The 23000-nt window shown below is 52.5% G+C and overlaps 1 protein-coding gene, 2 non-coding genes and 1 pseudogene across 4 annotated transcripts in view; 2 read left to right on the top strand and 2 right to left on the bottom strand.

Moving 5' to 3' along the window:
• LASP1 (LIM and SH3 protein 1) overlaps positions 1–23000 on the bottom strand; it is a 92156-nt gene that overhangs the window by 39745 nt on the left and 29411 nt on the right. Inside the window, exons 1-2 of one of the 2 annotated variants that reach the window (XM_003733017.6) lie at positions 15824–16025; positions 7509–7603 (exon numbers count right to left, since the gene is read on the bottom strand). In XM_003733017.6, the coding sequence (XP_003733065.2) occupies positions 7509–7603; positions 15824–15892 (164 nt within the window). In that variant the 5' untranslated portion in view covers positions 15893–16025. Of the gene's footprint in view, positions 1–7508; positions 7604–15823; positions 16026–23000 lie in introns of those variants that run through there. The other variant, XM_035303304.3, reaches the window with a different exon arrangement.
• Positions 8309–8795, top strand: LOC100385218 (ubiquitin-ribosomal protein eS31 fusion protein pseudogene; annotated as a pseudogene).
• Positions 16730–16801, top strand: TRNAC-GCA (transfer RNA cysteine (anticodon GCA)). Its single transcript has one exon. It is a non-coding gene; the product is annotated as a tRNA-Cys (tRNA).
• Positions 18954–19025, bottom strand: TRNAC-GCA (transfer RNA cysteine (anticodon GCA)). Its single transcript has one exon. It is a non-coding gene; the product is annotated as a tRNA-Cys (tRNA).

Below are 23000 nucleotides of genomic sequence, written 5' to 3'. Positions count from 1 at the left end.
CCACAGCTTTGTGTTCAAGGAGGAGCAAAAATACATCAACAAAAGCAACAAGGAGCTTTTGGTTTTACCAAAAGAAAAAAAAAAACAGCCCCCACATCCTGCCTCTAGAAAAGGCTGCTGATTCCAAAAGCCCCTGCTGGGAAGGCTGCCCACAGGCGGGAAGGGAGGGCTCCCTGCTAACCCAGTTTCTCACCCGTCAGGCCCCTCCAGCCAAAGGGGCTGAAGTGGTGGGGATAGGAAGCAACAAGGAGGCATTGTTCGGCCAGAGGGGAAAAAAAGAGCCATCAAAAAGATTAAGGCTAGACTTGAGGAAGAACTTACCAGCCATCAGATTGCACGCAAAATGAAAAAAAAAAAAAAAAAGCCTTCCCCTGCCCCTGTCTGTAATATAGAAAGGGAAACGATTCTGCCAAGTTGAGTAAGGCATGGAAATGCAGGCCTGTTTCCTCATCTGTAAAACACGGGTGTTAGGAAGCAAGTGATACCTGAGGCTCCAGGAAGCCTTGGGGATGGGATTAGGGGGTGACTACAGTGCGGGGGGGTACCTGGAGGCCACATTTGGCCACTTGGGCTGGTCATTTGCACTTGCCCGCCCCTGCCCACAGTCATTCCTAGTCCCAATTTTCCTAGTTAGAGGCAGAGAATTTTGGGGAGGAGGGAAAGCCTGAGGCCCCAGTTCGGGGTTTGCCTACTACTGCCCCAGCCCACCTAGTTTTATTTTTATTTTCATTTTTACATTTTATTTATTTATTTATTTATTTATTTATTTATTTATTTATTTTTGAGACGGAGTTTCTCTCTTGTTACCCAGGCTGGAGTGCAATGGCGCGATCTCGGCTCACTGCAACCTCCGCCCCCTGGGTTCAAGGGTTCTCCCGCCTCAGCCTCCTGAGTAGCTGGGATTACAGGCATGCGCCACCATGCCCAGCTAATTTTTTGTATTTTTAGTAGAGACGGGGTTTCACCATGTTGACCAGGATGGTCTCGATCTCTTGACCTTGTGATCCACCCGCCTCGGCCTCCCAAAGTGCTGGGATTACAGGCGTGAGCCACTGCGCCCGGCCCGTTTTTACATTTTTTAGAGACAGAGTCTCCCTCTGTTGCCCAGGCCGGAATGCAGTGGCATAATCAGGGCTCACTGCAGCCTCAACCTCCCAGGCTCAAGCAATCCTCCCGACTCAGCCTCCCAAGTAGCTGAGACCACAGGCATGCACCACCAGGCTTGGCTAATCTATTGTATTTTTTTGTAGAGACAAGGCTGGTCTTCAATTCCCAGCCTCATGCCTGTAATCCCAGCACTTTGGGAGACTGAGGCAGGCGGATCACCTGAGGTGAGGAGTTGGAGACCAGCCTGGCCAACATGGTAAAACCCCATCTCTACTAAAACTACAAAATTAGCTGGGTGTGGTGGTGCATACCTGTAATCCCAGCTACTCGGGAGACTGAGGCAGGAGAATTGCTTGAACCCTGGAGGTGGAGGTTGCAGTGAGCTGAGATCATGCCACTGCACTCCAGCCTGCACTCCATCTCAAAAAAAAAAAAAGAGCTGGGATTAAAGACAGTCTGCTATAATCCAGAGACACGTAAGTACTCAAACTTACTTGCCACAGATGTCACCTTGCTCCCACCTGAGGCCTAGGGGAAGTAGCAGAAACATAGTCCCTGGTTGCCCAAAATCAGGGACATCTTCACCCTCTTCAGCCCTCACCCACAGCTCAAGGAAACTGGAGAATGGACCCTCAATATTCAGTCAGAGAAGAGGGGAAAGGTGCAGCCAAGTCCCCTCCTTTCCTTCTCCAGCCCCTGCCACCTTCCACTTGACACCCCTGGCTGACAACCCCAGCTCCTGTCAGTAGGGCCCCAAAGAGGAGGGAACAGGCAGTTTCTCTGGTTCCCCACCCCCCAGCCCTAACCTCTGGGCTCCTGGACTATCTGCAGGAAGACAAAGATACAGGTTTATGCTAAGCCAGGGTGTGTGGACTCATCTGCCCACTGTAGGAAAATCCAGCTTACAAAACAAATAATGGAAGGTATAAATAACTCTCTAATCAAGAGCAGGCTCACCACCCAGAAGCTTCAAGAAAGAATTCCATTGTGGCATGGTGGCTCACACCTATAATCCCAGCACTATGGGAGGCTGAGGCAGGTGGATCACCTGAGGTCAAGAGTTCCAGACCAGCCCAGCCATCATGACGAAACCTCATCTCTACTAAAAATACAAAAATTAGGGCATGGTGGTGGGTGCCTGTAATGTGAGCTACTCAGGAGGATGAGGCAGGTGAACTGCTCGAACCTGAGAAGCGGAGGTTGCAGTGAGCCGAGATCACGCCACTGCACTCCAGCCTGGGTGACAGAGACTCTGTCTCAAAAAAAAAAAAAAAGAAAAAAAGAATTGGATTAGCGGTTCTCCTTCCACTGCTGGCTACCGTGCAAAAGCCAGAGTGCAGCCTCTACCTTGCCACAGCACTGGCTGGATGGCAGCAGGCCTGAATGTGGGATCACAAACACAGCCCATACAGTAGAGCTCCCAAGTCCTCCTTCCCGCCCCAGCACTGGCGGCATGCGTGTCTGCCTCACACCAGGCATGTGTGTAACTGCATGCACGTGGGGGTCTGCCACGCCAGGCAGGCTGGCTGTGAGCTCTGCCCTGTGTTCTCTCCCCTGCTTCTTCCCCAAACAAGTCTGATGCAAGGACAGAAACAGAAGAGGCCTTTTTACTGCATACTTGACAGTCACTTTCTAGAACTTAAGTCTGAATCTTGAGAAACCACAGGGAAAGATAGCTTTCTTCTCTCTTGACCAGCCCGCTGCAAGATCCTAGTTCCCTCAGGGCTCAGAGACTAGCCAGAGACAGGCAGAACATAGAGGCCTCCCTGCACACCAAACTCACACACTCGCTGGGTGGGTCCGACTCCCTGGAAAAGTGCCAGAAGAGACCATGTGCCCCTTTGGGTCCTGCACTGGGCTTGGCCCAGCATGGCACTGGAGATGCTGCAGAGAAGAAAGCCAGGCCTGTGGTCCACAAAGCAAGGCCCAAACAGAAAAGGGAGAAAGCTATACCCTGGACACCCCAGGATTCGGCAACCTGAATGTCACTCAAGGATCGGACCAGAGGCAGGAAGAAAACAGGAGGAGGCCGGGCTCAGGCAGGTGGATCACCCGAGGCCAAGAGTTTGAGACCAGCCTGGGCAACATGACAAGACCTCCTCTCTACAAAACAATTAAAAATTAGCATAGTGGTGCACGCCTGTGGTCGTAGCTACCAGGGAGGCTGAGGCAGGAGGATCACTTAAGCCCAGGAGGTTGAGGCTGCAGTGAGCCATGATCACACCACTGCACTCCAGCCTGGGTGACTGAGCAGGTTGAAGTTTTTTTGGAGACCTTGTCTCCAAAAAAAACAAAACAAATAAAAAAGAAAAGTAAGAAAGCAGAAGGGAATGACAGCAAACATTTGGCCCAGTGCCTGGCACACAGCAAATGCTCAATAAATACTTTCATCTAGGGTCCAGCATCCCTGGGCTGAATCTTAAGAAACCACAGGGAAAGACAGCTTTCTTCTCAAGGTGCTACTACAGCTAATGGGAAACAGAGCTGGTCGCAAACTCCCAGGTCCTCTCGTGCACCAGGAATTTTTTTGTTTTGTCTTGTTTTTGTTCTTGATATGGAGTCTCAGCTCTGACACCCAAGCTGGAGTGCAGTGGCAATCTCAGCTCACTGTAGCCCTGGCCTCCCAGGTTCAAGCGATTCTCCTGCCTCAGCCTCCTGAGTAGCTCAGATTCCAGGTGCCTGCCACCACACCTGGCTAATTTTTGTATTTTTAGTGGAGAGTTTCACCATGTTGGCCAGGCAGGTCTCCAACTCCTGACCTTAAGTGATCCACATGCCTCAGCTTCCCAAAGTGCTGGAATTACAGGTGTGAGCCACTGCGCCAGGCCTCCTGGGCAGGAATTTTTAACCATGGGGAAACCAAGGCTGAGATGGGTCCACAGGACACTCCTTGCAAGCAGGGCCCACAACTGGGTCATCCCAGAATCCCCATGCCTAACTTGTTGGCCCAGCAGACAGAATGCTGTTGCGGGCGGGCGGGCGAGGTACTACTACAGCTGAAATGAAACACAGCTGGGTCACAAACCCCCAGGTCTTCTCTCTTGACAGGCTCCTCCCCAGGAAACATCCCAGCTGGGCCAAAGGTCAACGAGGCAGAGCCCAGGGCTATAAAGGCTGGAGGAAACACGGAAAGACCAACCTGCTTCTTCTGGCTGAAGGCCAGGAGAGAGATGGAGGAACCTCTGCCTCTGCAAGTTGGAGGCAGCATCCAGAGAAAAAGCCTTCATCTTCTGCCTCTCCTCACACCCCCAGCCCCTGCAGCAGCCTCCCGAGAAGAGAGTAAAAAAAGTAAGCTGGAACTTTGGATGAGGCTGATAAAATGCAGAGAAAACAAGGACAAGCCTCTGATTTTTCTCCAACTCCCAACGCTCACTGAATTCTAGGCTACTGGAGTCACTGGGTTCCAAGGCTCGGCCAGACTTCTGTCTGGTGGGGCAGAGGCTCAGAATCAGGCCTGAAGTGGTCCAGCAACCGAGGGGTTAACTGCCCTGGCTTCTCTGAACCCCACCCCACTCCTCAATGGAGGGAGGAAGTGGCAGAGAACCAGGGCTTGTGTGAGCCCTTAAGAATTCGAAGAATGTCCCATTTCCCTTGTGGGGGTGGGAGGGGTTGGTGGGGGAAGAGGAACAGAAGTTAATAGAAGAGAAGGGGCAGCTGAAGGAGAGGCGGGGACAGAGCTGCAACCCTTCCTCTACCCCAGATAACCTGCCCAGTGCCCTCCTCCTTCCAGAAGGGACAACTTCATGTTGCTTCTTGAGCTTGAGATTTTTATCAGGAATCTTTTTTTCCCAGTACCTGGCACAGGTTGGTATATATTATAGCAGCAGGCAGGCAATAAATGACTGCTGAATGAGCATGCCCCTAAAAAGATGAAAGAGTGGTCTCAGCCAGGGAACGTGAGCAAATAAGGGAGCAGGTAAGGTGTGGGGGAAGGCTGGAGGTTTAAGCCCACAACCATTTTTTTTGAGACGGAGTCTAGCTCTGTTGCCCAGGCTGGAATACAGTGGCTCCATCTTGGCTCACTGCAACCTCTGCCTCCCAGGTTCAAGCAATTCTCCTGCCTCAGCCTCCTGAGTAGCTAGGATTACACGCACCTGCCACCATGCCCAGCTAATTTTGTATTTTTAGAAGAGACGGGGGTTTCACCTTGTTGGTCAGGATAATCTCCTGACCTCGTGGATCTGCCCACCTTGGTCTCCCAAAGTGCTGAGATTATGGGCCTGGGCCACGACACCCAGCCCCCAACCCTTTTTAGACAAGTGCCAATTTTTTCCTGGGTGAACTTTAGCTGCAAAGAGCCTCCTGACTGAGAATTTAAAAAAAAACTGAACCCAAGTCAGATCCTAAATAATGTGAACACCGAAATTACCATTACTTGAGTTGGTTGAAGTAAAGTTTAAAAATAAAGTAAAAAAAAAAAATTAAAATTAAAAAAATTAAATGGAATTAAGTCCAGGCAAGGTGGCTTATGCCTGTAATCCCAGCTCTTTGGAGGCTGAGGCGGGTGGATCACCTGAGGTCAGGAGTTTGAGACCAGCCTGATCCAAAATGGTGAAACCACCTCTCTACTGAAAATACAAAAATTAGGCAGGCAGGGTAGCACGAATCTGTAATCTCAACTACCCCAGCTACTCAGGAGGCTTAGGCTCAAGAATTGCTTGAAACCAGAAGGCGGAGATTGCAGTGACCCAAGATCACACTATTGCACTCCATCCTGGATGATGGAGTAACGCTCTGTCTCAAAAAAAAAAAAAAAAAAAAAAAAAAAAAAAGGGCTGGGCACGGTGGTTCACACCTGTAATCACTTTGGGAGGCCAAGGCACGCAGATCACAAAGTCAGGAGACCATCTGGCCAACATGGTGAAACCTGTCTCTACCAAAATACAAAAATTAGCTGGGCATGGTGGCGCACCTGCAGTCCCAGCTACTCAGGAAGCTGAGGCAGGAGAATCCCTTGAACCAGGGAGTTGGAGGTTGCAGTGAGCCAAGATCGCGCCACTGCACTCCAGCCGAGGTGAAAGAGCCAGACTCCATCTCAAAAAAAAAAAAAAAAATGCAAATAAAAGAAAAAGAAATTACCATTACTTATAAGTGACTTGACCTTCCAAAGTGGCCACCTCACTGGGGGCAGCAGCTGTGAGGCCTAATACTGAGATTGTACTTGCTACTCGCAAGGTCAACTTGAAGATGGAAAGCTGCTATAGTGTCTGGCACTGCATGGGACGGGACAGGACAGGACAGGACGGGAGGGGAGGTGTTCCTTCAGGGTCTGGGATAGGGGACTCTACCTCTATACTCCTGCCCACCGTCGGCTGCTGCAGGTCCCAGTGCAGAAGAAACAGAGCCCAAGTTGTCTATATTCAAAAATACACAGGCCAGGTGTGGAGGCTCACGCCCATAATCCCAGCACTTTAGGAGGCCGAGATGGCGGATCACATGAAGTTGGGAGTTCAAGACCAACCTGACCAACATGGAGAAACCCTGTCTCTCCTAAAGATATAAAATTAGGCCAGGCGCGGTGGCTCAGCACTTTGGAAGGCCGAGGCAGGTGGATCACAAGGTCAGGAGTTCAAAACCAATCTGGCCAATATGGTGAAACCTCATCTCTACGAAAAATACAAAAATTAGCTGGGCATGGTGGTGAGTGCCTGTAGTCCCAGCTGCTAGGAAGGCTGAGGCAGGAGAATCACTGGAACCTGGGAGGTGGAGGTTGCAGTGAGCAGAGATCGCGCCACTGCACTCCAGGCTGGGCAACAAGAGTGAAATTCCGTCTCAAAAAAAAAAAAAAAAAACAGTCTCCACACCCTCCCTCACCAGGCAGGGAAGAGATCTAACTGGGCCAGGCAACACCCTTCACGCACCCCATCCCTCTTCTCAAAAGATGAACACCAGAAGGGTTGGCACAAGGGTTCCAGAGATTTTTCTTCAAGGACACTGAGAAAGGAGCCCCCAAAGCCTAGGAAGTACCCAGGTGAGAGAAGGAAACTGTCAGTTTTAGAGAGAGAAATAAGGGAAGGCGAACAGAGGAACAAATCCCCCAACCCCAAACACAACAGGCAGGTTACTGATTCTCCAAAGACCATGCGAAAAGCCCCCTCTTTTGTAGCAGCGTGTAGGGGAAAGAAACATGCTTGCTTTACTGCCCAGAGACTGGGTCAGAGCTAGCCTCTCACTAGCTATGCCATCTTGAGAGTCTCTTCCCTTCCCTAAGCCCCAGGTTCCTCATCTGTACTTTCAATGCACTTTAAATGGGGATAAAAAGTGCTTGCTTCATCCAGCTGTTGTGAGGACAAATGGGGTGGAAGTGTCCTCCTGTGTCACCTTGTGTTTATCAGAAGGGAAGAAGAACCCCCTTGGGGAGGGGCCCCGGCGCCCCCAACCCCGCCCAGAACAGGACTCACGCGTTGCAGTAGGGCTTCTTCTCGTAGCCCTTGTAGTTCTTCATGTTCAGTGTCATCTTGCAGGTCTCGCAATGGAAGCATGCTTTATGCCAGAACTGGGGATGGAGACAGAATGAGGACACACATCAGATACCAGGACTTCTGGAAGCGGGGCTCGGGCCCTAGGAAGGGGCACTCAGGAGCTCCTGGGACTGTCCTGGGCCCATGACTGTGGGGAGAACATGGAATCACCACAGGTGAGCAGGGAGCATCTCAGGTCACAGGCGTTGGCACTCCCCTCCCCTGTCTCCTTCCTCATCCTCCACCAATGGCCCATTTGATCCCAGGAGGAAGAGAAGGGCAGGCATGAAGGACCAGCCCAGTTACAGTGGCGGTGGCAGCCCCCAGGTCACTCCACCCTCCCTAGGGAGCCCCTCTTGCCCACAGCTGGAGAGGCTTCATTGCTTATGCAAAGCTGCGCTGGGTTGCTAGGGAGCAGCGGCTGAACATGAAGGAGCAGCTCCTCTGGCCTCGTCAAGGCCCAGCCCCGACGCACCCAGGCCCAGAACCCAAAAGATCCCAGCTCCTGTCCCCGGGCCCAGCACACCCACCAGTCCCACGTGAGCCCCAGGTGCTGCTGCAGCTCTGATACCTCCCACTTCCTGTGGGACTCCCGGCCAGGAGTGGGCTGGGTGTCCCGGGCTCTGCCAGCACACCACATCCTTTCCACCCTTCCCTCATCCTCTCCCACCCCGGTCGGGGGGGGGCAGGAGAGCGCCCAGAGCGGGTCTGCTACTGAGGCGCTAAAGAGCTCCACTTCAGCTTCCTTTTAGATCCGCCATCTGCGCCTCACGTGGGGCAGCCACCAAAATGCAGATTTTCGTGGAAACCCTTACAGGAAAAACCATCACCCTTGAGGTTGAACCCTCGGATACGATAGAAAATATAAAGGCCAAGATCCAGGATAAGGAAGGAATTCCTCCTGATCAGCAAAGACTGATCTTTGCTGGCAAGCAACTGGAAGATGGACGTAATTTGTCTGACTACAACATTCAGAAGGAGTCTACTCCTCATCTTGTGTTGAGGCTTCGTGGTGGTGCTAAGAAAAGGAAGAAGTCTTACACCACTCCCAAGAAGAATAAGCACAAGAGAAAGAAGGTTACGCTGGCTGTCCTGAAATATTATAAGGTGGATGAGAATGGCAAAATCAGTCGCCTTCGTCGAGAGTGCCCTTCTGATGAATGTGATGCTGGAGTGTTTATGGCAGCCACTTTGACAGACATTATTGTGGCAAATGTTGTCTGACTTACTGCTTCAACAAACCAGAAAACAAGTAACTGAGTTAACAAAAGACATGAACTTAAAAAAAAAAAAAAAAAAAAAGCTCTACTTCAAAGCCTTGAAGGTGGACATCATGTAGATGTCGAAGCTCTACCCCCACTAACATGTATGACCTTGAGTGGGGCCCTGCACTTCCGGGGAGCCCACGTCCTGGCAATGTGGAATGGATGTAATAACAGTTGGCCCTCCTGGGATTGCCAGGACTCAGGAGAAATCACCTCAAAGCCCTCTGCACAGCACTTGGCACCTCTCAGCACTCAGATGTTAGGTGCTGGGCATAGCAGGTGTGACCCTCAGCAAAGGGGTCGGGGCTCACCAGGGAAGCTGTGTGTGATGGGAGCAGAGGGGCTTCACTGTGCCCAGCCACATCCCCAATCCTTTCATGTGGGTGAGAATGTGGGACACAAGGCCCATCCAGGGTGGCCATGGAGGGGAGAGGGTAGACATCGATGACAGAAAGAGAACTGATCTAGGCCAGGCCTGGTGGCCCAAGCCTGTATCCCAGCACTTTGAGAGACTGAGGCGGGCAGGTCACCTGAGGTCAGGAGTTCGAGACCAGCCTGACCAACATGGTAAAAACCTGTCTGTACTAAAAAAAAAAAAAAAAAAATTAGCTGGCGATGGTGGCACATGCCTGTAGTCCCCGCTACTCAGGAGGCCGAGGCAGGAGAATCGCCTGAACCCAGGAGGCAGAGGTTGCAGAGATTTCACCACCGCAATCCAGCTTGGGTGATAGAGCAAGATCCTATCTCAAAGACAACAAACAGAACCAATCTAACAGGCTCTATGTGGAGGGCTCTCATGGAACCGCTGAGAAGCACTGATGCTTAGGCAAAGCCATGCCAACACCGTCTACATTCACCTCCACGGCCCAGGATGACGCCCTGAATCTGTACCAACCAGGTCCACTGCTAGGACCCCAGAACAATCCAGACTGCCCGAGTGACCTGGCTGGCCTGTCCCTGCCCCATTTCCTAGCAGTCAAGGGAGACAGTCCCCACTTGGAAAAGAGGCAGGCCCAGGGAAAATCTCAGCCACGGAGTTGGCTCTTGGCCATCTGTCAAGGAATTCCCCCAAGGTAATGCTTTTTAAAATGTGGTCTCCAAACCCCAGAGAGGTGCTTCTGGGAGGAGGGGACAGCAGAAAGAAGGCTGAGATTCTGGGATTCAATCTCCCCCACCACTGCCCACTTCAACCAGAGACCCCAGGTAACTTGAGGGAGAAATTGCCTTCTAAGGAAAAACCTAATGGTAGAATATTAAACAGAGTGCTAAGAGAACCACTCTAGGGGAAGACGACCAGCTGGAAGTCTGGAAGCAAAGAAGTGGCGGGTCTAAGCTTGGCCCCCTCCCCAACCTGGGCCTATCCCAGTGCCCCAGGCCCCCTGAACCCCCATGCAGCAACTTCCACACTCCCCCTGTGTGAGTAACTCCAACACACACAACCCACTGGGGACACTAAGACAGGGTGGTCCCTGCCCCCACAGGCCCCTGAAGTGACAGCCCACTCCCTCCCTCCACTGGGAGGCATTGGCAGGGTGCCCCAGCCTTGTCACCACCCAGTCTGCTGGCCTCTGCCTCCTCAGCTGCACATGCCCCTGCCCGGGCCCCCGCCTCCCCCCACCCCACAGGGGCCTGCCAGGAAAAACATTCTCCAGAATCCAGACCATGACCCACTTACACACACACACACACACACACACACACACACACACAGGAGTAAAGGGCTACACATTGTCCTAGGACCAAGGACCTCCAAGGCTGCCTCCTGACTGATGTTGGGGAGACAGGGAGAGAGACCCCCTACTCCAGATGGCCAGGCCTCCACCTGGAGCCAAGCCCCTGGGAGAAGGAGGGCGGGGTGCACCGAGCAGGCAGGGGGCACAGGCCGACGCTGGACGCGGGGGTTCCACAAGACCCCTCCAGGCTGCCACTAGGAGGAAGTGGAGCCCCTCCACGAGGGAATGGCACCTATTTCCATCAGCAGCTCCTTCCCACCTCCCTCACACATCCCACGCTCTCAGCCAGGCACAGGAGCGTGAGGCAGAGGAGGGTGGTCGCCTGTCCCCCTGCAGGGGGCTCCGAGCAGAAAGAAACATGGAAACCAGTTACTATGAAGTACATGTGTCAACTGGAACTGCTGCCACTGCTCTCCAGGGGTCCAGAGAGGAGGCCACTCCACCCCTACTGCCTGGCACCTCTAGCAGCTTCGGGCGACTCCCCTCCCCTCTCTGGAGGAAGGCCCTAAGGTTCAAGAAAACCCAACAGCTCCTGCCACTGTGTCCTTTCTGGGGTAGGAAAATTGTGGGGAGGGGAGGCAGAAAATGGCCAGTCCTTCCACAACCGATGTGAGCCAAGCCTGGGCTGGGCATCAGGACCCCAAGATGAAAGAAGCCCTGTCTTGTGTCAGTGGGGTCTGGGGAAGGACACTGTCAGGGAAATACATCCAGAGGATCCCACAGTGACCCGTCTGCCTCTGCTCTGCCCCGTGGGCTCTAACCGGGAGCAAGAGCTCCCCTCTTTTAAAGGCCCCAGGCAAGATGATTTCAGAGAAGCATTCCTGGGAATCAGGACTCGGGAGGAAAGTGTACCTCGAGGCATGCACCTCTGCTCCTTCCTGCTGCCTGCCAAGTCCATGGTTCCCCTGTTCACAGAAACCAGACAGTCCCCAGCCCCTACCTCTGCTGCCCGTCAGAGGCCTCTCAGCCTGGATCCAAGGCTCCAAAGCAGAGTCACCCTTTACCTTCCCTGGCCTACCTGCAACGCACTCTACAGAAAGGTAAACAGGCTGGTGGGGGCAGAAGCTTGCTCGGATCCCCCTCACTTGGAGGGGGACAGGCTGTCCCTCCACGGCTCTGGGTTGGGGGGAAGGGGCAAGCTTTGTGTCACTGTGCCTGCAGCCTGGCACCTTGGCCTCTGAACCCAAGCTACCTGGGTGGCCATGACTCAGAGTTGGAGTATGAGACAGTCTCCTCCCTTTCTGTTGCCCAAAGTTAGTTTCTCCCTCCTGCAGGGGCAATGCCAGCCTCACCCTGGCTGGGTCACCAGCCTAGCTCAGTCAGCCACCTGAGCCGCTGGCTTAAAGACATAGATCTTTGCTGCACCTCCACAAATTCCAAGGGGGACAGGATAATTGCCAGTGGCCCCACACCTCCATACAAGACCCCAGGCCCAGAGCATCCCTCCAGATAGGGTCAGGAAGGAATAGGACCTACTTTTGGCACAAATGAGATGTAAATAAAATAAATATGTGTAAATACAAGTACTTTTTGCGAACACACTGGCAGAAGAGCTGAGCAGAAAGAACTGTGGATGTGAATTTCAGCTCTAAGAGAGGGAGATGAGCCACACTGTCTACCTGAACCTTCGTTTGTGGGGTGCATCGCTTACAGGAGTGAACACACCTATTTTGTGAGGCTGCTGTGAAGACTGAGCCCAGCATATTGCAATTAGTAGCTATTATGAATGGACGGTCACAGGATGATGGTGGGGTACTCTAAGCTTAGCAAAACGGCACCACAGCTGTGAGGACTTCACTCCCTTCAAGTGGGGAGGGAGCGCTCAGACAAGCAGAGGCACAGAGCCTGCCCTAATGTGGGATTCCAGGGGAACTGGCAAGATTCTTCACAACACAGCTCCCTAGATACAAAGCAGGTGCACAAAGTAGGTGTTCAATAAATATTTGTTGAATGAGCAAATGAGGTCACCCTGTTTCTCCCCCAGCTCTAATCCCAGAAGTCCTCTGGGGAAGCAAATCTCGACCTCCTTCCTCAAACACTGTCATCAGCAATACATATTTATCCAGTTTGCAGAGCACACTGGGTACTGCAGGTTGGGGGCAGGGTGGCCTTCAGAGGTGACAAGGTTTTTACCCACCTATGCCTTTGGGAGATAAGGCTCCGGGAGGAAAAAAGGCTGAAACCAAGGACAAAGACTGTGTTTTGGGCCACGTGGTGGGCTAAGTGCCTTGGGGGATTGTAGAGAAAAGGTGAATCTAATTTGACTGTTTGCAGTAAATGAGAGGCCTTTGGAAGTTGGTTAGCAACTAAGATTCCCCCTCCTTCCTGTTCTCAGCTCAGCATCCTCCAGGCACTGTCTCCCCATTCCTGGTGCTTATTCCGTTCCTTTTTTTTTTTTTTTTTGAGACGAAGTTTTGCTCTTGTTGCCCAGGCTGTAGTGCAATGGCATGTTCTGGCTCACTGCAACCTCCGCCTCCCAGGTTCAAGCAATTCTCCTGCCTCAGCCTCCCGAATAGCTGGGATTACAGGTGTGTGCCACCATGCCTGGCTAATTTTGTATTTTCAGTAGAGAAAGGGTTTCTCCATGTTGGTCAGGCTGGTCTTGAACCTTCAACCTCAGGTGATCAGCCCACCTCAGCCTCCCAAAGTGCTGGGATTATAGGTGTAAGCCACTGCGCCCAGCTTTTTTTTTTTTTTTTTTTTTTTTTGAGATGGAGTTTTACTCTTGTTGCTCAGGCTGGAGTTCAATGGCACGATTTATCTCAGCTCACTGCAACCTCTGCCTCCCAGATTCAAGCAATTCTCCTTCCTAAGCCACCCAAGTAGCTGGGATTACAGGGATGTGCCATCACACCCGGCTAATTTTGTATTTTTGGTAGAGACAGGGTTTCACCATGTTGATCAGGCTGGTCTCCTGACCTCCGTGATCCGCCCACCTCAGCCTCCCAAAGTGCTGGAATTACAGGTGTGAGCCACCCTGCCCGGCCTCCTGTTGCCTATTCTTACTGCCTGGAGCAGTGGGGAGGAACAGGTCTGATAGCTGGATATTTCAGGCCTCCTGCTCAGTACAGGGGGCAAGGTCTCTCCGGGGCCACTTCCTGTACAGAGAGTTCTAAAAAGAGGGAGGAATCGCCAACCCCCACTTCCCTGGGCAACCCCCACTTGAACATCCTCTTCCAGGTAGGGTAAGAGAACTGGGGAGGGCATACTGCAGCATCCCTGCCTGCTCCCCTCCCCTCTAACACACAGCACTTAAGGTCTTTACCAGGGGAGTGGTGTCGAGCTGAACAAAGCATCCCAGAAAGGTAGGGAGGGCATAGTCTATACAACACCCTCTTTAGCACTCAGGCACATTAGTGCACTGCCCCGCCTTGAAGGAAATGACATCACCATACCCATCTGAGATGGTGAACACTGAGGCCTGGAGCCATTCATAAAACTGATGGGAGCAGACCTGGAACAAGGACCCAGCCTCCCAACTCCTGGCAATCCTGCCTTCATGTACTGCTTTTTCCTTATACAGGTGAAGTGCCCACTGCCTCTTCCCAATTGATGGCTGTGGAGAAGAAGGGGACCACAGGGAACTCAAGATACAGAGGACGAAATCTGCCACCAGGGAAGGGCCAAGTCCCCGTGTGCAAGGACAGGTAGGTTCTCAAGGGGAGACAGCATCTGATAGCTCTAAGCCCAAGTCCTGCGCAGCACTGGCTGGCATGGTCATGGGCAGATTAGCACCTTTCCTTGTGCCCACAACATTGCCCCTCCTCTCCTGCCCAGTCAAGCCCAGGACCAGGGACAGTGACACAGCAGCGGCCCCCAGATGCCCACACGCCCCAAGAGCAAGCTGGAATGTGTTTCAGAACCTCTAGCCCCACCTCCTCACCCTGACTCAGAGGCCAAAGGTCTGAGGAAGCTCACACCCAAGGGGGAGGGGAGAGACAAGGTGTCCAATGAACAAACCCAGCTCCAGATCAGCAATGAACTTGGTCCCAGAGCTCTGCACCCCTTTTCCATCCAGTGCCCATCCCTGCACCCCTTTTCCATCCAGTCCCCCCAGCCTTCCCAGTTCAGATGGAAAGGATATCTGGACTTGGAGCCAGCTTTGGGTGGTGGATGAAAGGCACGGTGTGGAAGGGGACAAAATCACACAGCCCTCCCCCCAGACTGGGGAGGAGATGCAGAGGGGCAGGTTTTCCCTTAGGAGCTTAGGAGAAGACAGGATCCTACCTCAAACTGTACCGGAAACACCCAGTTCTACTCTCCCACCCCCCTCCAAAAGTCTAATGGCAACCAGATGAACAAGTCCAGCATGGGGGAGACAGGGCCCCCAGGGGACAGTATCTCCACAAGGCCACCTTCCCCTCCCCCCATACCTCCCCCTTCCCTCCGTTTCCCCAGAACTCAGCCAACCCCACCCTCCACAGGAGAAACCTGCTTTGAAAAGTTAGCTCTTTGTTCTACCACACGGTCTCCTGGCTCTGAGCACAATTTCAGGAGATCTCGGCGAAGAACCCCCTCACCCACCCACTCTACTCCAGCGCCCGACCCCGCCCGGCTCAGGCAGGGCGGCCCAGCACCGGGAGTTAGCTTTTAATTGGAAGTGGGGGTTGGGAAGCTATGGAGGTCTGCGAGTCCTTTAACCACTGAATCACCTAGGGGGCTGCAGGTCGTTCTAAAGCTGGGGGTCTTGAGGGGGGGTGGGGCTCGGGTCCTTACCCGAAACCCCCCGCATCAGATGCAACACTAGCAGGCTGATAGCCCCCGCCCCCCAGGCCAGGAAGCCAGGCCATTCCCCGCCGGAGCGGACGGTTTCGCAGGGCCACCCCAGCCTCTGCCCCGCCCCCTCCACCAGCCCCAGGCGCTTCCGCCTACTTGGCGCTCCGCGCCGAGCGGCGAGGGAGCGGTCGTCTCTTCTCACTCGCCAGGCCCTAGGGGGCGGGACTGCACCCCTAACCTACCCCCACACAGCCCGGGGCCTGGCTTCCTTGCTTCTCTCCCGTCCTCCAAACCCTGGGGCATAGGGCCCACCCGTCTCCAGCAGCGGCTGCCCGCTAAGCGGGGACTCCGCGCCTCGCCCCAGATCTCCGGGTTTCCAGACTGGGATGTGTACCCACACCCCATGACACCGCCAGCCAGTCCTCCCTCCATTCTCCTGGGATCCCGGGAATAAGGCGGCAAAGACGCGGCCCTTCCCTCCTCCCTGGATTGGGAGCACTGCCCGGGATTGCAAAAACGCGTCTCCCGGTCCCGGGCTCACCTTATCCAGACAGTTCACCTTCTCCGTGGGATACACGATCTTGCCGCACCGGGCGCAGTTGGGGTTCATGGCTCCGGGAGAGGCTGGGGCGGGAATGCCCGAGCTCGCGCGCGTCCTCTTCCCGGAGGCGAGCTGGCGGGAGGCGGCTGCGGCTGCAACTACACAGGCGGGAGCGACGGCGGCTGGAGCTGGGGAACTGGCCTCCGCCTCCGCCCTCCTTCCCCTAATAAACACAGCGGGGAGGAGGGGCTGCACCGGGGCGGGCACGCGCCTCGGGCGCGGGCAAGGGCGCGCGCAGCGAGGCGCGCTCCCTGGGTGACGTGGGGCTGCGCGAGGGCGGGTTCCGGGGAGGTCCGCGGGGCTCGGGGTGCTGGCGCCCCAGGGCTCCCAGGCGGACTGCGCCCAGCGCCCAGGGGCCTTCCAGAGCCTGGGACGGCGCAGAGCCGGGCAGGCTGCACATCTGGGGCGCAGGGGCTGCGGGAGGCGGGCTAACCCCTCAAGCCCGTCGAGGGTGGAGTTGCAGCCCTCCTGAACGCCCGAGCTGATTCACCACCTTCAGGGACTTTCCTCTCTACCCGTCGATACCTGGCGTAAATCTGGGACCGAACGGGGACCCCTGCCCTGTCCCTCATAGTCCCCCTTCTGCCCCACACCCTTTCCCACATTTGTGGGGCGGAACCCGTCCCTCCCTCTTGGACTCCACTCAGCTGGGCCCGGGCTGTGGTTCCCTCCTCGAGCCCCTGCAGTGCACCTTCCCGAGGTTCCCCCGGATGCGGGCACTCTCTGCGTTCAGCTTAATCCCTTTTCTCCTGCATTCCTTTCTCCTTATGTTACTATCTCCTCAGTGTAGCAACTGCAACAATGCTTAGCACTCAAATGAACCGCCTCCAGACGCCGCAACGGCACGGGGGTATAGCTCAGTGGTAGAGCATTTGACTGCAGATCAAGAGGTCCCTGGTTCAAATCCGGGTGCCCCCTAGATGGCCTTTACAGCTAATCTTAATTCTTGATTCACATTTTAACGTTGAATCCTAGACTAAAAGAAAAATGAAAAAAGTCTCTTCCTCATTTATCAAGCTTCGCAGGAAGCTTTCGGTTTTACTTTGTGCTCAGCGGGAGGAGGAGGAGGGCTTGGTATATATAAAAGCCGCGCGACCCCATTACTCGCTCCAGGGGTGTAGGGATTTCTGCGGCCAGGAACGCCAGCCTCAGATGGGTCAGACAGTTCCAGGAGCCAGGTATGAGGGACAGGATGTTTCCAATGGGGGTAGGGAGACAGGAGAACGCATAACGTTGGCTTTCCTTTTGGGGGTGGAGGGTAGGTCAAGTGAGGAAAACCCAGACACAGCTCTTCTCCAACTTCAAGTTTCTTTCTTTCTTTTTTTTTTTTGAGACGGAGTTTCGCTCTTGTTACCCAGGCTGGAGTGCAATGGCCCGATCTCGGCTCACCTCAACCTCCGCCTTCTGGGTTCAGACAATTCTCCTGCCTCAGCCTCCTGAGTAGCTGGGATTACAGGCACCCCCCACCATGCCCAGCTAATTTTTTGTATTTTTAGTAGAGACGGGGTTTCATCATGTTGACCAGGATGGTCTCGATCGTTTGACCTCGTGATCCACCAGCCTCGGCCTCCCAGTGCTGGGATTACAGGCGTGAGCCACTGCGCCCGGCGCCAACTTCAACTTTCTATGTTAATAGTGACATGGATGTGCTGTGTTCATCCTTGACTATTAATGTACAAAAGTAAAGTTATATCCCAATGCAAACGGAGATAAACTTACGCGGTGTTTCTCAAACTTGAGCGTGCATCACAATTACCTGCAGAGCTTATTAAAACACTCCTAGTTTCTGATTCTGTAAGGGGTCCCCGATAATTTGCATTTCTACCAAGTTCCCAGGTGCCGCTGGTGCTGCTGTGTGGGGACCACATTTTAAGAACCACTGAAGTAAGAATAAAAGGCCATGGGTTTTCATAACCTAAAGATGGGGACAAGCATCTGCTGGCTGCGTGCCTAACAGTGTCACTGTAGGGCAGGAGGAAAATGCTAAGTGTGACTGGAGACAAGGGCATCCCCCTCGACTAGATTTTGCCCAAAAAAAGGAAAAATAAAGGAGAGAGGAAGAGGCGTGCTGCCTGGGTCAAAGAGCAGCTGCGATATTTTAAACCGGAATGTGGTTGTGTCATCCCTCAGACCCCAGGAACCGTGCATTTTTTTCTCAAGGCTCGCAGGACTGTGAGCTGCATCGCGAGGCTGGACAGAGAGACCACAAATTAATAGAGCTGCGGTTCCGTGCAAAACCCAGGAGGAACCGGTTTTACCTCTTCTTTAGGCCTCGAACTTTCCATCTACATCTTAACCAGCCAAAGCCCTGCCTTCGAGCTAAAGAAGTAAGAGGGAAAAACCTCGCTGTTTAACACTTCTACTTTTTGTCTTGTTTTCTGAGTCGTAGTCTCTTGCTCTGTCACCTAGGCTGGGGCGATCTCCGCTCACTGCAACCTCCACCTCCTGGGTCAAGCGATTCTCCTGCCTCAGCCTCCCGAGTAGCTGAGATTACATGCACCTGCCGCTGCCCGGCCAATTTTTTTAGTAGAGACGGGGTTTCACCATATTAGCCACGGTGGTCTCGAACTCCTGACCTTGTGATCTGCCCGCCTCGGCCCTAAGAGCTGGGATTACAGGCATAAGCCACCGCGCCTGGCCACCTTCTACCTTCTAGAGGTGCCCTGTCCAGTTCGCGAGTATATGAAGACCTCTGAATTTGGATTCCTTCTCCTAGTCTTCATAGTCAAGTACGAACTAGCCCCGCCCACGACGCGACATTTTTTTTCACCCCAAAACAAATTATAATTAACATTAAACCAGTGGGCCTCGGAGATGGGAATCAATGCGCGCCTTTCTTCTACAACTGGGAGTTCGGGAGCGCTTCTCACCACTTGGGGTATGCGGGCTCAGCTCCACTTCAGAGCAGCCTCTGGTTGCTGCTGCTCTCTCCCGCTCGGGTACGGGAATCCTTTGAAGGTGAAAATTATGTAGGTGCAAGAGACAAAGACCACCTCCCGTGGGCTTTGTATTCAGTACTCGCTAACTCAGGTTATTCCTAAATGGCTGTGAAAAAGCATAAGGGAAACCGAGGGGGCACCCGGATTTGAACCGGGGACCTCTTGATCTGCAGTCAAATGCTCTACCACTGAGCTATACCCCCTCTGCTGATAGTTACATAGCAAATTCCTTTTACATCCATCAATCCCAAAATTTTCATATTTAATTCGTTCAAAATCAGTGTCTTTGTTACATGATACTGAAATTAGCAGTGAAGAAGGAGAAATTAAAAGGCTAGGCAAAGATGTGGTGGCAGTTTGGGAAAACATGTGAATTTAGGTGCCAATCTGCTTTTTCTAGGTTCAGGTATTTTGTTTGTTTGTTTGTTTGTTTCATTTTATGTAGATAGCCGCGCATGGTGGGTGAAGGAGGCCGTCTTTCTATGTTGCCCAGACTGCTCTGCTCTGGAACTCCTGGACTCAAGCAATGTTCCCTCCTTGGCCTCCCAGTGCTAGGCTCGATTTTTTTTTTTTTTTCCCCATAAATACGGTGCTTTTTTTTTTTTTTTTTTTTTTTTTTTTTCATAAATACAGTGCAGCTAGGCTCAATTCTTTATCCACAATCCCATTCATCTCTGCTCGCTAACAAGTTAGAGAGCAACCTCCTGCAAAAGTGAATAGAGGGCCGGCGCGGTGACTCAGGCCTGTAATCCCAGCACTTTGGGAGGCCGAGGAGGGTTGATCACCTGACCTCAGGAGTTTGAGAATAGCCTAGCCAACATGGTGAAACCCTTCTCCACTAAAAACTACAAAGATTCGCCAGGCATGGTGGTGGGCGCCTGTAATCAGAGCTACTCGAGAGGTTGAAACCGAAAAATTGCTTGAACCCAGAGACGGAGGTTCCAGTGAGCCGACTCGGTGCCACTGCACTCCAGGCTGAGCGACAAAATGAGACTCTCTCTCAAAAAAAGAAAAAAGAGGGGCCGGGCGCGGTGGCTTAAGCCTGTAATCCTAGCACTTTGGGAGGCTGAGACGGGCAGATCACCTGAGGTCTGGAGTTCAACACCAGCCGAACCAACATGAGGAAACCCCATCTCAAAAAAGAAAGAAAGAGGCGGGGCGCGGTGGCTCACGCCTATAATCCCAGCACTTTGGGAGGCCGAGGCCGGTGGATCACAAGCTCAATAGATCAAGACCATTCTGGTCAACAAGGTGAAACCCCATCTCTACTAAAAACACAAAAATTAGCTGGGCATGGTGGTGCGTGCCTGTAGTCCCAGCTATTCTGGAGGCTGAGGCAGGAGAATTGCTTGAACCCAGAAGGCGGAGGGAAGGAAAAGAAAAAGGCTGGGCAAGGTGGCTCAAGCCTGTAATTCTAGCACTTTGGGAAGCCAAGGCGGGTGAATCACTTGAGGTCAGGAGTTCAAAACTTGGCCATTGGTCATCATGGTGAAACCCCGACTCTACTAAAAATACGAAACACGATCTCAAAAAAAAAAAAATAGAGAAGCTTTTCCCTTGGTCTCTCCAAAAATATGAACATCAGCTTAAGGCACACCTCCACCAGCGGGGCATGGTGGCTCATGCCTGTAATCCTAGGGTGGGCAGATCACTTGAGGTCAGGAGTTTGAAACCAGTTTGGCCATCATGGTGAAACCTTGTCTCTACTAAATAATACAAACGGCATGGTGGTGCGCACCTGAATGCCAGCTACTTGGGAGGCTGAGGCAGGGGAATTGCTTGAACCTGGGAGGCAGAAGTTGCAGCGAGCTAAGATCGTTCCACCGCACTCTATCTTGGGAAAAAAAGGAAGAAAAGGAAAGAAAGAAAGAAAAGAAAAAATCCCATCTCTACTAAAAATACAAAAAATTAGCATGGCATGGTATGGGTGCCTGTAATCCTAGCTACTAGGGATTCTGAGGAAGGAGAATCACTTGAACCCAGGAGGTGCAGGTCACAGTGAGCTGAGGTTGCACCATTGCACTCCTGCCTGGGCAACAAGAGTGAAACTCGGTTTAAAATTAAAAAGAAAGAAAGCACACACCTCCACCAAGAGGCCTCCCTGGCTATATACCCTAGTGATCCCCCTCTATGTAGAGCAAGTTCTCTCTAGGTAAAGGACATAGGGTACTGTACTTTTTTTTTTTTTTTTTTTTTTTTTTGAGAAGGAGTTTCGCTCTTGTTACCCAGACTGGAGTGCAATGGCACGATCTCGGCTCACCACAACCTCCGCCTCCTGGGTTCAGGCAATTCTCCTGCCTCAGCCTCCTGAGTAGCTGGGATTACAGGCATGCGCCACCATGCCCAGCTAATTTTTTGTATTTTTAGTAGAGACGGGGTTTCACAATGTTGACCAGGATGGTCTCGATCTCTTGACCTCATGATCCACCCACCTCGGCCTCCCAAAGTGCTGGGATTACAGGCTTGAGCCACCACGCCCGGCCTTGTACTTTTTTGTTTCGTTTTGTTTTAGATGGAGTCTTGCTCTGTAGCCAGGCTGGAGTGCAATGGCATGATCTCGGCTCATTGCAACCTCCGCCTCCTGGGTTCCAGCAATTCTCCCGCCTCAGCCTCCTAAGTAGCTGAGATTACAGGCGCCTACCATAACGACCGCCTAATTTTTGTATTTTTAGTAGAGACGGGGTTTCACCATGTTGGCCAGGCTGGTCTCGAACTCCTGACCTCAGGTGATCCATCGCGCCCAGCATAGGGTACTTTCAACAAAAAGAGACAAAAGTTCTCACTCTTACTGAGTTCATAGTCTACTGGAAACAGACTAAAAATAAATGCAGAAACGAATAAACGAGGAAATGCCTGGTGAGTAAATCATTAAAACAAAAACCAAGATGAGTTACAGAAGTACTAAGGGGCTATTTCAAGTTGGATAGCCATGGAAGGCCTTTTTTTCTTTTTCTTTTTTGAGACGGAGTCTCACTCTGTTGCCCAGGCTAGAGTGCAGTGGCTTGATCTCAGCTCACTGCAACCTCCAACTCCCAGGTTGAAGCCATTCTCCTGCCTCAGCCTCCCGAGTAGCCGCCCACCACCATGCTGGCTAATCTTTGTATTTCTAGTAGAGACGGGGGTTTTGCCATGTTGGTCAGGCTGGTCTCAAACTCCTGGCCTCAGATTATCCACCCGTCTCGGCCTCCCAAAGTGCTGGAATTACAGGTGTGAGCCACCACACATGGGCAGAAGGCCTTTTTGAACAGATAATTTTGAAGTTAACAACCTGAATTGCCTGAAGGGAATAGCTATTTGGCCATCTGTAAGGGGATTCCAGGTAGAGGAAATGGCCACTGCAAAGATGCTAAGGCCACAGTAGCTAGAGGAAGGTAGGCTCAGGAGAAAGATTCAAGAGAGTTGGAGAAGTAGCCAGGGCTGTGGAGGATGTTTTGATTTTATGTTAAACATTAGATGGATGAAAAGCCACTGGATGGTTTTGCACAGGGGGATTTGAAATCCAACCTGACTCCTGTGGGGAGATTTATAGAGAGTCAGGGGTGGACCCAGAGAATACATACAATGAAATATTATTGAGCCTTAAAATTTTAAGAGTGCGGGCGCAGTGGCTCAGCCTGTAATCCCAGCACTTTGGGAGGCCAAGCTGGGCAGACCACCTCAGGTTGGGAGTTTGAGACCAGCTCAACCAACATAGAGAAAACCCATCTCCACTAAAATTACAAAATTAGCTGGGCATGGTGGTGCATGCTTGTAATTCCAGCTACTCAGGAGGCTGAGGCAGGAGAATCGCTTGCACCTGGGAGGCAGAGGTTGTGGTAAACCAAGATCATGCCATTGCACTCCAGCCTGGGCAACAAGAGTGAAACTCCCTCTCAAAAAAGAAAAGTTTAAGAAAGAAATCCTGGTCAGGCAAGGTGGCACACGCCTATAATCCCAGCACTTTGGGAGGCCAAGGCAGGCGGATCTCTTGAGGGCAGGAGTTCGAGACTAGCCTGGCCAACATGGTGAAACCCCCTGTAAAAAGGTGGCAGGCACCGGTAATCACAACTACTCAGGAGGCTGAAGCAAGAAAATTGCTTCAATCCAGGAGGCAGAGGTTGCAGTGAGCCAAGATTGCACCATTGCATTCCAGCCTGGGTGACAGAATGAGACTCCGTCTCAAAAAAATAAATAAATAA

This window comes from Callithrix jacchus, chromosome 5, assembly GCF_049354715.1.
Source record: "Callithrix jacchus isolate 240 chromosome 5, calJac240_pri, whole genome shotgun sequence".
Taxonomy (NCBI): domain Eukaryota; kingdom Metazoa; phylum Chordata; class Mammalia; order Primates; family Cebidae; genus Callithrix; species Callithrix jacchus.
This window is presented reverse-complemented; position numbering and strand designations above follow the sequence as displayed.